The sequence below is a fragment of the Diceros bicornis genome, chromosome 20 (assembly GCF_020826845.1).
Source record: "Diceros bicornis minor isolate mBicDic1 chromosome 20, mDicBic1.mat.cur, whole genome shotgun sequence".
NCBI lineage: Eukaryota > Metazoa > Chordata > Mammalia > Perissodactyla > Rhinocerotidae > Diceros > Diceros bicornis.
Genome location: NC_080759.1, coordinates 5,404,954 through 5,418,525, shown reverse-complemented (window position 1 = coordinate 5,418,525; position 13,572 = coordinate 5,404,954). Strand labels below are relative to the sequence as shown.

At 54.7% G+C, this 13,572-nt stretch overlaps 1 protein-coding gene across 10 annotated transcripts in view; it reads right to left on the bottom strand.

The window, feature by feature from the left end:
• Window positions 1-5,605: 5,605 nt before the first annotated feature.
• The window catches only part of SLC27A1 (solute carrier family 27 member 1), a 35,272-nt gene continuing 27,305 nt past the window's right edge, over window positions 5,606-13,572 (bottom strand). For 8 of the 10 annotated variants that reach the window (XM_058563684.1, XM_058563692.1, XM_058563694.1 and 5 more), the window contains 6 exons: window positions 11,210-11,419; window positions 10,042-10,168; window positions 9,817-9,954; window positions 9,577-9,741; window positions 8,773-8,919; window positions 5,606-7,019 (listed from right to left, as the gene is read on the bottom strand). In XM_058563684.1, the coding sequence (XP_058419667.1) occupies window positions 6,862-7,019; window positions 8,773-8,919; window positions 9,577-9,741; window positions 9,817-9,954; window positions 10,042-10,168; window positions 11,210-11,419 (945 nt within the window). In that variant the 3' untranslated portion in view covers window positions 5,606-6,861. The remainder of the gene's footprint in view (window positions 7,020-8,772; window positions 8,920-9,576; window positions 9,742-9,816; window positions 9,955-10,041; window positions 10,169-11,209; window positions 11,420-13,572) is intronic. The other 2 variants (XM_058563690.1, XM_058563693.1) reach the window with 2 other exon arrangements.

Genomic DNA, 13,572 nt, shown 5'->3' with positions numbered 1-13,572 from the left:
TGTGGGATGGAGGGAGGAGACGCGAGATTTCCTGGAAGAGGGCGCATTTTGGTGGTCTTGGAAGTTCCTGAACCGTCTAACGTATTTATCTTGTTGCTCTTTGTTGTCTCTGTCTTTCATTAAAATAATAAGCTCCATAAGAGCGGGTTTATTTTGTTCACTGATAGCTCCACAGCGCCCTGGGCTGTGCCTGGCGCAGAGTAGGGGCTGAAAACATATTTGTGGAATTCCTTCTGCAAATGCTTGGTGGGGTTCTCTGTGTCTCTCTGAGGACCCGGAGAATCCTCCATCTGGTCCCTTGCCTGGAGAAGCTCCCAGACTGAGGCAAGTGGGCCTTGGCTGATAAGAGAGAAGATTCAGGGAATAGCATGGGCAGAGAGGGCTGGCAGCGGGGGAAGGCCTGGTGGACTTAGGTGGCTGGACCACTTCTCCGGACCAGACAGTTCAGTAGAGTAGTAAGTGCAACAAAACTTGCATAAATAATGCATCTTTAAAATCGGTAGCTGGGGGGCCAGCCTGGTGGTGTAGTGGTTAAGTCCGTGCGCTCTGCTTCAGCACCAGGGGTTTGCAGGTTCAGATCCTGGCCGTGGACCAATGCACTGCTTGTCAAGCCATGCTGTGGAGGTGTCCCATATACAAAATAGAGAAGTCGGGCACAGATGTTAGCTCAGGGCTAATCATCCTCAGCAAAAAGAGGAAGATTGGCAACAGATGTTAGCTCAGGGCCAAGCTTCCTCACACCCACACACAAAAAAATCAGCAAATTAAGAAAATTCCATTTACGATAGCATCAAAGAGAATAAAATACTCAGGAATAAATATAACAAAAGAAGTGCAAGACTTGTACACTGAAAACTATAAAACTTTGCTGAAAAAATTTACAGATGATACAAGTAAGTGGAAGGACATCCCATGTTCACGGATTGGAAGATTTAATATTGTTAAGATGGCAGTACTCCCCAAATTGGCCTACAGGTTCAACACCATCCCTGTCAAGATTCCCACTGCCATTTTTGTAGAAATTGACAAGCTGATCCTAAAACTCATATGGAATTGCAAGGGGCCCCAAATAGCCAAAACAAATCTTGAAAACAAACAAAATTGGAGGACTTACACTTCCTGATTTCAAACTTACTACAAAGCTACAGTAATCAAGACACCTTGATTTTAGCCAAGTGAGATCTGCTTCTGACTCCTGACCTTCAGAACTGTAAGATAAATTGGTGTTATTTTAAGCCAGTAAATTTGTGGTAATTTGTTACATATAAAACTAATACAGATCCCCACCTTACACCATATACAAAAATTAAAAATTAAAATTAGGATCAAAGACCTAAAGGTAAGAGCTAAAACCAAAAAGCTCTTAGAAAACAGAGGTGTGAATCTATGAGCTCGGTGAGACAATGACACCAAAAGCACAAGGAACAAAAGACAGATCAGCTGGACTTCATCAAAACAAAAAACTTATATGTTTCAAAAGATACTATCAAGAAAGTGAAAAGACGCCCCACAGAATAGGAGAAATTTGCAAATCATATGTTTTGTAAGGGTCTAGAATACGGAATATATTAAGAACACTTTAAACTCAGTAAAAAGACAACCCAATTTTTGTGTGTGTGTGTGAGGAAGATCAGCCCTAAGCTAACATCCATGCTAATCCTCCTCTTTTTGCTGAGGAAGACCGGCTCTGAACTAACATCTATTGCCAATCCTCCTACTTTTTTTTCCCCCAAAGCCCCAGTAGATAGTTGTATGTCATAGCTGCACATCCTTCTAGTTGCTGTATGTGGGGCGTGGCCTCAGCATGGCCAGAGAAGCGGTGCGTCGGTGCGCGCCCGGGATCCGAACCCAGGGCGCCAGTAGCGGAGCGCGTGCACTTAACCGCTAAGCCAGGGGCAGGCCCAACAACCCAATTTTTAAATGGGCAACAGTTCTGAATAGACATTTCCCCAAAGAAGATATACAAATGGCTAATAAGCACATGAAAAGATGCCCTGCAGGGGCCAGCCCAGTGGCACAAGTGGTTAAGTGCACACGCTGCGCTTCAGCGGCCCAGGGTTCGCAGGTTCAGATCCCAGGCACGCACCGACACACCGCTTGTCAGGCCATGCTGTGGTGGCGTCCCATATACAATAGAGGAAGATGCACGTGGATGTTAGCCCAGGGCCAACTTTCCCCAGCACAAAAAAAAAGAGAGAGAGGAGGATTGGCATTGGATGTTAGCTCAGGGCTATCTTGCTCACCAAAAATTAAAAAAAAAAAATTTGTCCTGCCCATTAGCCATCAGGGAAGTGCAAATCCAAACTATAATGAGATACTACTGCACCCACGAGAACAACTATAATGAGACAATAAGAGGTGCTGGCAGGGACAGGAAGTTCAAACTCTCATACACTGCTGCTGGTGGGAAGGTAAAATGGTGCAGTCACTCTGGAAAACAGTCTGGCAGTTCCTCAAAAGATTAAACATACAGTTACCATATGACCCAGCATTTCCAAGCCTAGGTTTATACCCAAGAGAATTAAAAGCATATGTTCCCACAAAGACTTGTACATGAATATTCACAGCAGTATAGTCACAATAGCCACAAAGTGGAAATAACTCAATGCCATCAGGTGGTGAATGGTTAAACAAAATGTGGTATATCCATACAATGGAATATTATTTGGCCATAAAAAGGAATGAACTACAACCTGAATGAATCTTAAAAACATCATGCTGAGTGAAAGAAGCCCGATACAAAAGGCCACACAGTGTATGATCCCATGTATTTGAAACGTCCAGAACAGGCAAATCCATAGGTACAGAAGCAGATTAGTGGTTGTCAGAGCTAAGGAGGAAGAATGGGGAGCAACTTCTAATGGGTATCAAGTTTCCTTTTGGGGTGATGAAAATGTTCAGAACCAGACAGAGGTGACAGTTGCACAACTTAAAAGCCACTAAATTGTACAATCTAAAAGGGAGAATTTTATGGTATGTGAATGATACCTTAATTAAGAAATATACCAGTAGAAGTTGGCCAGGTACAGAGGGTAAAACAGTGGTTCAGGCACAAGAGACAGCAGGGGCAAAGGCAAGGAAGCCAGACACAGGCTGGAAATGACCATGTGTGGGAGAAGGAAAAGAGCCTGCAGGACGGCAGTGCTGGCCAGAGCGTGGCCTCTCCCCTGGAGTGATGGCGACCCTCAAAGGGTGTGGGGCAGGAACTCAGCCTGCAGTCGCCTCTCCTGGGAAGGCTCTGGTCGCCCCAAGTCTCGCTCCTTCTCACGCCCTCTCTGGCAGCTGCTGCTTCTCCCTCAACCCTCAGGTACTGCTCAGCCCTGCCTCTCAGGGCCCACGTGTCGCTGCCAGGCTGGGGTGAGTTTCTCTTCCCACATCCCAGGAACACATCCCCTCTGTGTACATCCTTCCAGCCCCCTCCATAAAGGAAAGGCTCGGGGCAGAGTGCCCTCGATCCCAGCTTTCCCCCTGCCTTACCGAGGGCCCCTGGGGACAAGTCCCAGAGCTTCTCACCTGGAATAAAAAACACGGAGCTCCCAAGCCCCCAAAAGACGTGGAGGAACCTTAACTGCATCTCACTAAGTGAAAAAAGCCAGTCTGAAAACGCTACACATTGTGTGATTCCAAGTGTATGATATTCCGGAAAAGGCAAAACTATGGGGACAGTAAACAGAGCAGGGGTGGCCAGGGGCTGGGGGGCAGGGATGAAGTAATGGAGCACAGGGGATTTTTAGGGCAGTGAAACTATTCTGTATGATAACATACCGGCGGATACAGGTCATTATGCGTTTGTTGAAACCCACAGAATGTACACCACCAAGAGTGAACCCTAAAGGAGACTGCGGCTTGAGTTAATCATAATGTATCCACATCGGCTCATCAATTGTAACAAATGCAGCACACCGATGCAAGATGTTAATAAGAGGGGAAAGAGTGGTGCCTGCGGGGTGGGAGAGCAGACGGGAGCTCTCTGTACTTTCCACTCATCTTTCTGTAAACCTAAAACTGCTCTAAAAAATAAAGTCTATTGGGCCGGCTCCGTGGCTTAGTGGTTAAGTGCGCGCTCCGCTACTGGCGGCCCGGGTTCGGATCCCGGGCGCACACCAACACACCGCTTCTCCGGCCATGCTGAGGCCACGCCCCACATACAGCAACTGGAAGGATGTGCAGCTATGACACAACTATCTACTGGGGCTTTGGGGAAAAAAAAAAAGGAGGAGGATTGGCAATAGAGGTTAGCTCAGAGCCGGTCTTCCTCAGCAAAAAGAGGAGGATTAGCACAGATGTTAGCTCAGGGCTGATCTTCCTCACACACAAAAAAAATAATAAAGTCTATTAATCAATCTAAAAAACAAATACAGAGCCTGATCGAGCCTGATCGAGCCTGATCCTTAGAGTCAGCAGGATTATTTTCTCACCAGCCCAGAGATAACTTCTTAGGCTGCTGCAGCCAGAGTTGCAGGCTTTGGAACAGAAGGGTCCCCGTTGGGCCACTGTCTTGCCAGAAGCCCCCGGCGTGACTTCATTCCCCCTCCTTGTGCCTCAGTTTCCTCATCTGTACAACGGGGACCACGATGACACCTTCAAAGGTGGTTGTGACGTCTGAAGGGATGTCATCCAGGATGCACTTCCTTTGTCAGCACACCAGGGGGCTCCATCCCCACTGGCAGATCCTTGCCCCGCCCTGAGGCATCTCTAGTATTCCAACCTGCATCCATCTCCTTGCAGACTGGGGGATCCAAGGACCAGCCCCACACCTGGATGGTTCGTCCATCCTTGAGCTGGCCAAGGCCTCGTCCACCCCCACGCATCCCCAAGGTTGCTCCCTCAGTGCCCCTCCAGCAAAGGTTCTGTCATCACAAGCCTTTCTTCCTGTCTCCTGAAGTGGAGACCAGAGGAGACAGACATTTTAATTCAGGCGGGGACAGCACAAGGTGGGAGTTGAGAGTACAGATTCCAGAGCTTGATGTCCTGGGTTCGAATCCCAGCTCAGACAGTCACCCTCGCGGGCCCAGAGGCTTTCACCCAGAGTTATGGCCACACCTGCTGGCCCCGTACGCAGAGGGGCACCCTTCCTGGGGCAGCCAGACGTTCCAGGGCACCTCTGGGCCATCCTGAGCACCTGCCGGAAACACAGGCAGGCCGGCCGGCCCTCTTCTGGGACCACGGAGGCTGGCACAGGGCTTTGGGAGGCCCCAGAGGCTACAGGGAGGCAGCAGGAACCGGCATGCCCTGGCCCCCAGGCCTTGCAGGCGGGGGAGCAGGCAACAGGGGGCAGCAAGAGAAGGCCGAGTGTGTCTTGCTTGTGTCAGGCGAGCATGTGTTCTCAGCCTTCTGCAACTCAGAAAGGGTTCCGTGCCACACGGGGACAGACAACGACGCACTGCAGCTTTTTTCTTTTTGTTTTCAAAGATTTTATTTATTTATTTTTTTCCCCCAAAGCCCCAGTAGATAGTTGTATGTCATGGCTGCACATCCTTCTAGTTGCTGTATGTGGGACGCGGCCTCAGCATGGCCGGAGAAGCGGTGCGTCGGGGCGCGCCCGGGATCCGAGCCCGGGCCGCCAGCAGCGGAGCACGCGCACTTAACCGCTAAGCCACGGGCCGGCCCTGCAGCTTTATTTCTTAACCTCAAGTCGGAAACGAAACCTCGATGCTTGGAAAGGCCCATGTGCAACAGCACAGGGGCACTCGCTACTGGCCCCGCTCGTCCAGTGCCGGGCGGAAGGGCGGACTGGGTGGCCCGCCCTAACCATGGGTGTCTGGGATGAGCCACCAACAAAGCCGGTGGGGATGTCCGAGCCATCCTGACAGGGCTGAGATGTCACCACCAACACAGGGTCTGAGCTGTCACTAGCAAGGCCAGTGGGGACATTCAACAGGCTGGCACCCCCAAGGCCGCAGAGGCCATCCCAGACCCCACTCCAGGCAGGAGACCTCCCCCACCCCACTTCTGCCACTCCCATGGGTCCGCCAGCAGCCATGCCGATGGGGACACCCAAGAGTCCTGTGCGGGGCTGAGCATCTGAGCAGTGGGCCCAGCAGCCATCCAACACAGTCTTCTGGGGCCCTCCAGCAGGAGCTCCGTGGAGAAACCTGAACGTGGACACCCAGGCAAGGGTGACATCCAAATGGTCCCAGTCAATTCTGGAAGCTTCTGGGGCATCAGAAAAGGCAAGCAGAGCAGGGGAGACCCACCAGGGATGGGAAGTGCAAAAGGCAATTGGCCCAGCCTGGGAGAGATTTCCAGCTGACCTGGAGGTCCCCTGCCAATGGCCCCCTGCAGCCAGGAGGGCCGGGCAGACCACCCCCGGCTCCTCCGTTCAGCAGGGAAGGCAGAGGGCCTGCCTGGAGTTCACACAGACAAGGCTACAATGTCCTGGAGACAGCAGCCTGGGCCAGGTGGGGCTCGCTAAGGCACAGCTGAGAGGGAGGCAGGGAGACCCCACTCTGGGTCTAGGGCCCAGCGGGGATGACTCACGGAGGCCGGAGGGCAGCTTGGCCCTGTACAGGCCACAACCCCAGGAAATGTCCACTCTGTCCTTGCAGGAGAGAACAGGGCGGGAGGAGGAGAGACGGAGGGAGCAGAAGGAGGTGAGGGCCGGCGGGACTGAGGGAGGCCGAGAAGCAGGGAGGAGAGACTGGCACAGACGCGGAGCGGGAGGAGGGCAGCGCGGGCACCGGGGAGAGGAGGGTGAAGGTGGGAGCGAGATGCCACTCCTCCGAAGTCCAGGCTCCAGTTTCTCGGCCCCAGGACGGCCCCACCTGGTACAGCTCGGCCGCCCCCGGGCAGGGCTGTCTGCCTCAAGCCGCCTCGCTCTCCGGGCCTCGCTGGGGGTCTCCGGCTGGTAAAAGAGAAGAATCAGAGGGCGAAGGCGCCGGAGCAGATGCGGGTGTAGACACCCTGGTCCAGGGGCAGGTAGTGGCCCTGCTTTAGGTCCAGAAAGAAGAGGCGGTCCGCAGTCTGGCGTGGGTCGAAGCCCTCGTGCTGCAGCCTCGTCTTCTGGATCTTGAAGGTGCCTGTAGGGGTGGATGTGAGGGGGTGGGTGGGGACCCTCAACTCACCATCCTCTGCTGCACCTCCAGGCCTCTGCACAGGCCATCCCCTCGGCCAGGAACATTCCTCCCAATTTTGCCTGCCCGATCCCCCTTGTCCTTCAGATCTTGGCTTCATGCCCCCTCCTTCAGGGAGGTCTCCCTGACCACTCCCATCACAGCCTGAAACTCTTGTCCACCCCCAAGGAGACCAGGGCTGGGTCTGTCGCACAGTAGGTCAAGGGTCAGCAACATGTGGCCTGAGGACCAAATCTGGCCCACTACCTGTTTTTGTAACTAAAGTTTCATTGGCACAGAGCCACACCCATTCATTTACACACTGTCTATGGCTACTTTTGTACTATAATGGCAGAGCTGAGTTGTTGCAAGACAGACTGTATGGCCTGCAAAACTGAAAATATTTACTCTCTGAGTCTTTAAGAAAAAGTTTGCACTACCTGCAGGACACAATTAAAGAAGAGTTTTATGAAAGATAAGGCTAAGGGTTAGGGTTAGCAGAAAAAATCGAGGGAGGATACCTGGGTGCTCTAGAGCTGGGAAGGTTTTATTTTGTTTTGTTTTAATTTTTTTTATTTTTTCTTTCTTTCTTTTTCTTTTTTTTTTTTTGGTGAGGAAGATCAGCCCTGAGCTAACATCCATGCTAAGACTCCTCTTTTTGCTGAGGAAGACCGGCTCTGAGCTAACATCTATTGCCAATCCTCCTCCTTCCCCCCCGCCCCGAAAGACCCGGTAGATAGTTGTATGTCATAGCTGCACATCCTTCTAGTTGCTGCATGTGGGATGCGGCCTCAGCATGGCCGGAGAAGTGGTGCATAGGTGCGCGCCCGGGATCCGAACCCGGGCCGCCAGTAGTGGAGCGCGCGCCCTTAACCACTAAGCCACAGGGCCGGCCCAGGGAAGGTTTTTTTAAAAAAACAAAACTTCAGGGGCCAGCCCGGTGGCGTAGTGGTTAAGTTCACACTCTCTGCTTTGGTGGCCCTGAGTTTGAAGGTTTGGATCCCACGTGTGGACTTATGCACCGCTTATCAAGCCATGCTGTGGGGGCACCCCACATAAAGTAGAGGAAGATGGGCACGGATGTTACCCCAGGGCCAATCTTCCTCAGCAAAAAGAAGAAGATTGGCATCAGATGTTAGTTCAGAGGTAATCTTCCTCACAAAAAAAATAAATAAAAAAACAAAACTTCAAAAGTACAAACCATAAAATTTTTTTAAAAAGGATAAATTTGCATCAAAATTAAAGGTTTCTTTTAGATGAAGGCTGCCACGGACAAAGCTAAGTTAGACTGCAAAATAGGAAAAGAGACTTCCAATGTCTGAAACCACTAAGGAATTAATACCTAGACTATTACAAACTTCTGTAAATCAAAAAGTGAGGCAATGCAAAGACGGGCGAAAGATACGAACAGGTGATTTACAGAAGAGGAAACCTCAGAGGTGCCAGATGAGTTGCTCAAACTACCCAGTCATCAGAAAAATACAGAAAATGAAGAAACACACCACACATTTCAGGATGCCTAGTGGGGGTGGGAGGGAGGAATGGAAATAAATAACTGCATGAATAAAACAAGAGAAGGGCCCTGCATGAGCCCACAGTGCCCGCTGGCCATAAACCAAGTGTTAGACTTGGCACAGGAGCCTGAAGCAGGACAAATAAGTAAATGGTTGCTGAACCAACAGACGGATGGACGGACAAACAGACGGGCAGGGGGCCGCACCCGTGGTGTCCACTTGGGGCAGGAGGCGGAGGAAGATGGGCCGGGCGTAGGGCGCCAGCACCTTCTGTAGCTCCTGGTACAGCGCATCGGGGCTCAGCTGACCGTGGGGGTCCGCAATGGCTGCCATGCCTGCTCTGCCCTCTACTCCTGGAGACAGAGGCTCGGCTGAGAACACCCACCACTCACCCCACTGTGGGAACAGACACACCCTCAAATAGTGGCCCCTGGCCTCTGACCTCCAGTCCCTCCACCTGGGATAACACTTGCCGAAGCAGCAAGCATTTTATTGAGCTCCTGCTGCACTCCCTGCAACCCTGAGACAGAGTCGCTTTTGCTTTTTTGTGTGTGTGAGGAAGACCAGCCCCGAGCAACATCTGTTGCCAACCCTCCGCTCTTTTTTTTTTTGCTGAGGAAGACCAGCCCCGAGCTAACATCTGTACCCATCTTCCTCTACTTTATATGGGACGCTGCCACAGCATGGCTTGACAAGCGGGGTGTCGGTGCGCACCCGGGATCTGAACCTGTGAACCCCCGGGCCGCCACAATGGAGCACGCGCCCTTAACCGCTACACCACCAGGCTGACCCCTCAGAGTCACTTTTGTAATCTCATTTTCTGGATGAGGAAACCGAGGCTCAACATCACCCATGAGGGGTGACTCCGGATCCAGTGTTCCCACCCAAGCTGTCGTGTACAGCTGTCCAGGTTGTGCACTGCCCAAGGGCACCTGTACCTCCAAGCTCCTCCTGGCTGGGCTCCTCTGGGGCTGCCATACCCTAAGACCACCCCCACAGCCCCAGCTTGCCTGGCACGGCCACCCCATACACGGCCACATCTGTTTGGCCCAGCAGACGGCTCAGCACACCCTCCACCTCGGTGGTGGAGACGTTCTCCCCACGCCAGCGGAAGGTGTCCCCACTGCGGTCCCGGAAGTACATGTAGCCCAGCTCATCCATCACCAACACGTCACCTAGCAGAGAAGGGGAGAGCAGGAGGTGAGACGGCAGCCTGCCATCCCTACAGCCAGCCCCCAGGGTCTGCACACCTGAGAGGTAGGCGCTGTCGCCCTTTTGGAAGACGCTGTGGGCGATCTTCTTGCTGGTGGCGCTCTCGCTGATGTAGCCATCGAATCGACGCAGTGGGTCCTGCTGGTTGATCTGGCCCACAAGGAGGCCGGGCTCCCCTGGGGAGGAAGCTGCACTCAGCTTGCGCTGGGCAGGCAGGGGATAGAGGCCCAGCGCCCTGGGGGCCTGGGTGGGCCCCGACTCACCAGCCTGACACGGAATGCAGAGGCCCTGGGCATCCCGCAGGAGTTCCATGGTGTCCTCATTGACCTTCACCAGCCGGATGGGGTACACATGGGGCAGGATGCGGCTGCTGAAGCCACAGGAGCCGACCTGGGATGGGGGTGGACTGAGTCAGCAAAGAGCCCATGGCAGCCCAGCGTCCTCCCCCACCCCCGACACCTTGCCTTTCCTGCCCCAGGGCCTGGAATGAGCACCCTGAATGTCACCCCAACTCTGTGATCTTGAGGGATCTGAAAAAGGGGGGTATCAAGTGCAAGTTGCCCCACCAGGCCTCATGCCCAGCCTCCCACCTTCCCAGCCGCCCACCACTTCCTGGTCCATAAAACTCTCTGCGGCAGGTAGTGGGGACTCTGGCAGAGCTTCTGCCCATTGCCTCTGCGCGCCCCGCTGCCTGGCTCAGCCTCAGGAGCAGAAATGCCTGACTACTGGGCGAGTGCTGCCGTCTGGGGTTGGCACACCGCTGCGGCGCAGCCTGTTAGCACGGCCCGAGTGTCCTCTGGGCTGTCCGGTCAACTGACACACACAGTTGGAGCCATCGTGTTCTCAGGTGCTGAGGACCCAGCAGCCTGCCAGACAGAAAGAATCCCGGCCCCCAGCGCTTGCTCTGTTATTATTGTCCTTATCCCTCCCGGGCGGGGTGGTGGGGCGCCAGGGGCTTGATGAGGAGGCAGGAGGAAGAGGCAGAATGGAGATGCTAACAACTGCTAATCATGAAAGCATCTGTCTGCCGAAAGCCTGCCAAGGTGGGGCCCTGTGCTGACCTCATGATGTCGGGTGAGTAGAACAAACCCAATGAGCTGTTACCCGCTTCTATAAATGAGGAAACTCAGGCCCAAGGAGCCTGCCTGGCTCGCTCAGTAGGAAGTGATGAGCACCCCAATCTCGTCCTGGGGTCCCGCAGAGCCCTGCTCTCCCTTGCAACCTCTGAAGATGGAAACTGAGGCTCAGAAAGGCCGAGGCACTTGCCTGGGGCACACAGCGCTACCGCGGACTGGAACTCAAGGGTGACAGTCACATGACAAACTGCATACTGGAGGAGGGTCCCCGCGCGCCCGGGGTGCCGGGCGCACCCCTCGCCTGCCCCAGGCGCCCTCCAGCCCGAGACCTGCCCGGGCCGGCCGGCGCCCCCACCTTCCCGTCCACGTTGGCGATGCTGCAGTTGCACTCAGTGGCGCCGTAGAACTCGCCGATGTGGCGCACGCCGAAGCGCTCCGCGAACTCCTCCCAGATGGCCGGCCGCAGCCCGTTGCCCACGGCCAGGCGCACACGGTGCCGCCCCTCCGCTTCGCGCACCGGCTGCCTCAGCAGGTAGCGGCAGATCTCCCCGATGTACTGCACCACCTGCGGGGGGAGCGGGCGCTGGGCGGCCGCCGGCGTGGGGGCTGCCCGACCCCGGGTCGCCCCCGAACTGGGCGCTAGGAACCAAACGGCCTTACGGATGATGATGGCAGCGGAACAGCCAGGCCCTTTACTCCTCTCCGCTCGCTCAGTCCTGGCGAGGGGCCTGGAAGTGCCTTTCCTCGAGCGCACGCATCGGACCCCCCACGCCCCTCCGCGGTCCCTCGATCCCCCCACGCCGCTCCCTGGGGACATCGCGGGCGCCGCACGCAGGGCAGGAAGGCGACCCTCAGCCCAGAGCCTGGGCCACCCAGCCCAGGCCGCCCACCGCGCCGCCCCGGGGCGGGCACCGCTCTCAGGAGCGTGCTCTAGGGCGCCTCCCCGAGGTCCGCAGAGGGACTGAGCCCAGTGGCCCACAGAGTCACCTGTTCAGTGGCGCCTCCTGCAGGGCTCCTTCCCTCCCGGTCTCACGGCGCCAACGCCCTGGGGTCATCTCCAGGACACCTCAGGTGCCCTTGAGTCCTCCTCACTGGGCTGGCTTCTGAATGACTACCCTCCCCATTTTACAGATGGGAAAACTGAGGCTCACAGACAGTAAGTAAACTGGACCTGGGCTGATAAGTGGTAGAATTCCATCCGAATCTGGGCATCCTGGCCCCAGAGCCGGAGTGAAGCAGTTACATGCTCAGAATTAACTGACATGTTGATCATCACAGCTTCAGAGTGCCCCCAGCTCCCCTCACTCACAGGAGGAAGGACACATCTCTGCCTGGGGCCAACTCCATCTGGCCCCTGCCCTCACTGCCTCTCCCTCCATCTCTCACGCTCACTCAGCTCTGCCACACCCAGCTCCTCCTCAGGGCCTTTGCACATGCTGTGCCCTCTGCCTAGAACATTCTTCCCCTGGATGTAGCTGGGCCCTCAGGTCTCACTGAGAAGTGTTCTCTGAGCAGGCACTTGCTCAGTATCTGATGAATAAACAAACGTACAAACTCCCACCCCTACCCCCACCAAGCACAGAACTCATCTGTTGAATCCTCCCAACTCTGCATGTTGACTCATCTGTTGAATCCTCCCAACACTGCATGTTGGAGATGGAGGCCCTGAGACCCAGAGACAGGAAGCAGCCTACCCAGATCACTGTCTACTGACGAGGAGGTAAGCCCAGGGTGGGGCAAGATCAGAACTGGGTGGTGGTAAGTTCTCTCCCTCTGCCTCCAGGACCCCCACCCCCACCCCAGATGCCTTGGGTGTGGTCCAGCCCATCTTATCTCCAAGACAGAACACGTGACAGAACCTGGCCAATAAACCCAGTCCATTCCCAGCCACTCATCCTTCGTTCAAGGATGAGCATGTGACTAGAGCTAGGCCAATGAGAATCAGCCCTGGGACTTTTGATGGACTAGTAGGAAGAGAGACTCTTTCTCTACTAGAGCTGCTGGAAACCTTCCTAGAGAGGCAGAGGTAGGGAGGAAGCTGCCCACTGAGAAAGGAAGAAAACAAGAAATAAAAGAGAGCTTGAGGCCCACTTGGATCAAGCTATGCCTGAAGCTGTCACTGTGTGGCCTCCTCAGTTTCATGAGCTAATAAATCCCTTTCTTTAGGAAAGTCAGGGTTTAGGTTGGGGTTGGGGTTTTGGTTCCTTTCAACTGACAAAGTCCTGCTTAAATACAGAGCCACTTTCCAGGCTGCCACCAGGTAGTCTCAGCCATGCTCTGAATAGCTCTCACTGTCCTCTTCAGAAATCAGACTGGGAGAGGGACAACCTACCTGTGACCAAGGCAGCTGATGGTGACAATGGTGCTGCCGTGGCCACGTCCACACACTGAGAGCAAACAGCTGAACTTTACCTCTGGCCTGGACCCTCAGACAGACCCAGGGCTGAGGGGAAGACAACTTGGGTCAGCTGAGACAGGCAGACACCGGGTGCCCCGTGCCATGACATCCAGTCTGCAGGGCCACACCTGGACAGGAGCTGGGAGCAGATCAGCGACCGGGATGCCCACTACGACTCCCCTGTCAGGGTGACCTCACGCCCCGAGCGCACACACTCGAGTGGGTGTGGGAAGACAAAGGCGCCCACGGACGAGGATGGGCTGAGTCGCCAGTTGTGTGCCCATCTGCCACCTCCCGGGAGGATGGCTAGACTGCGGGTC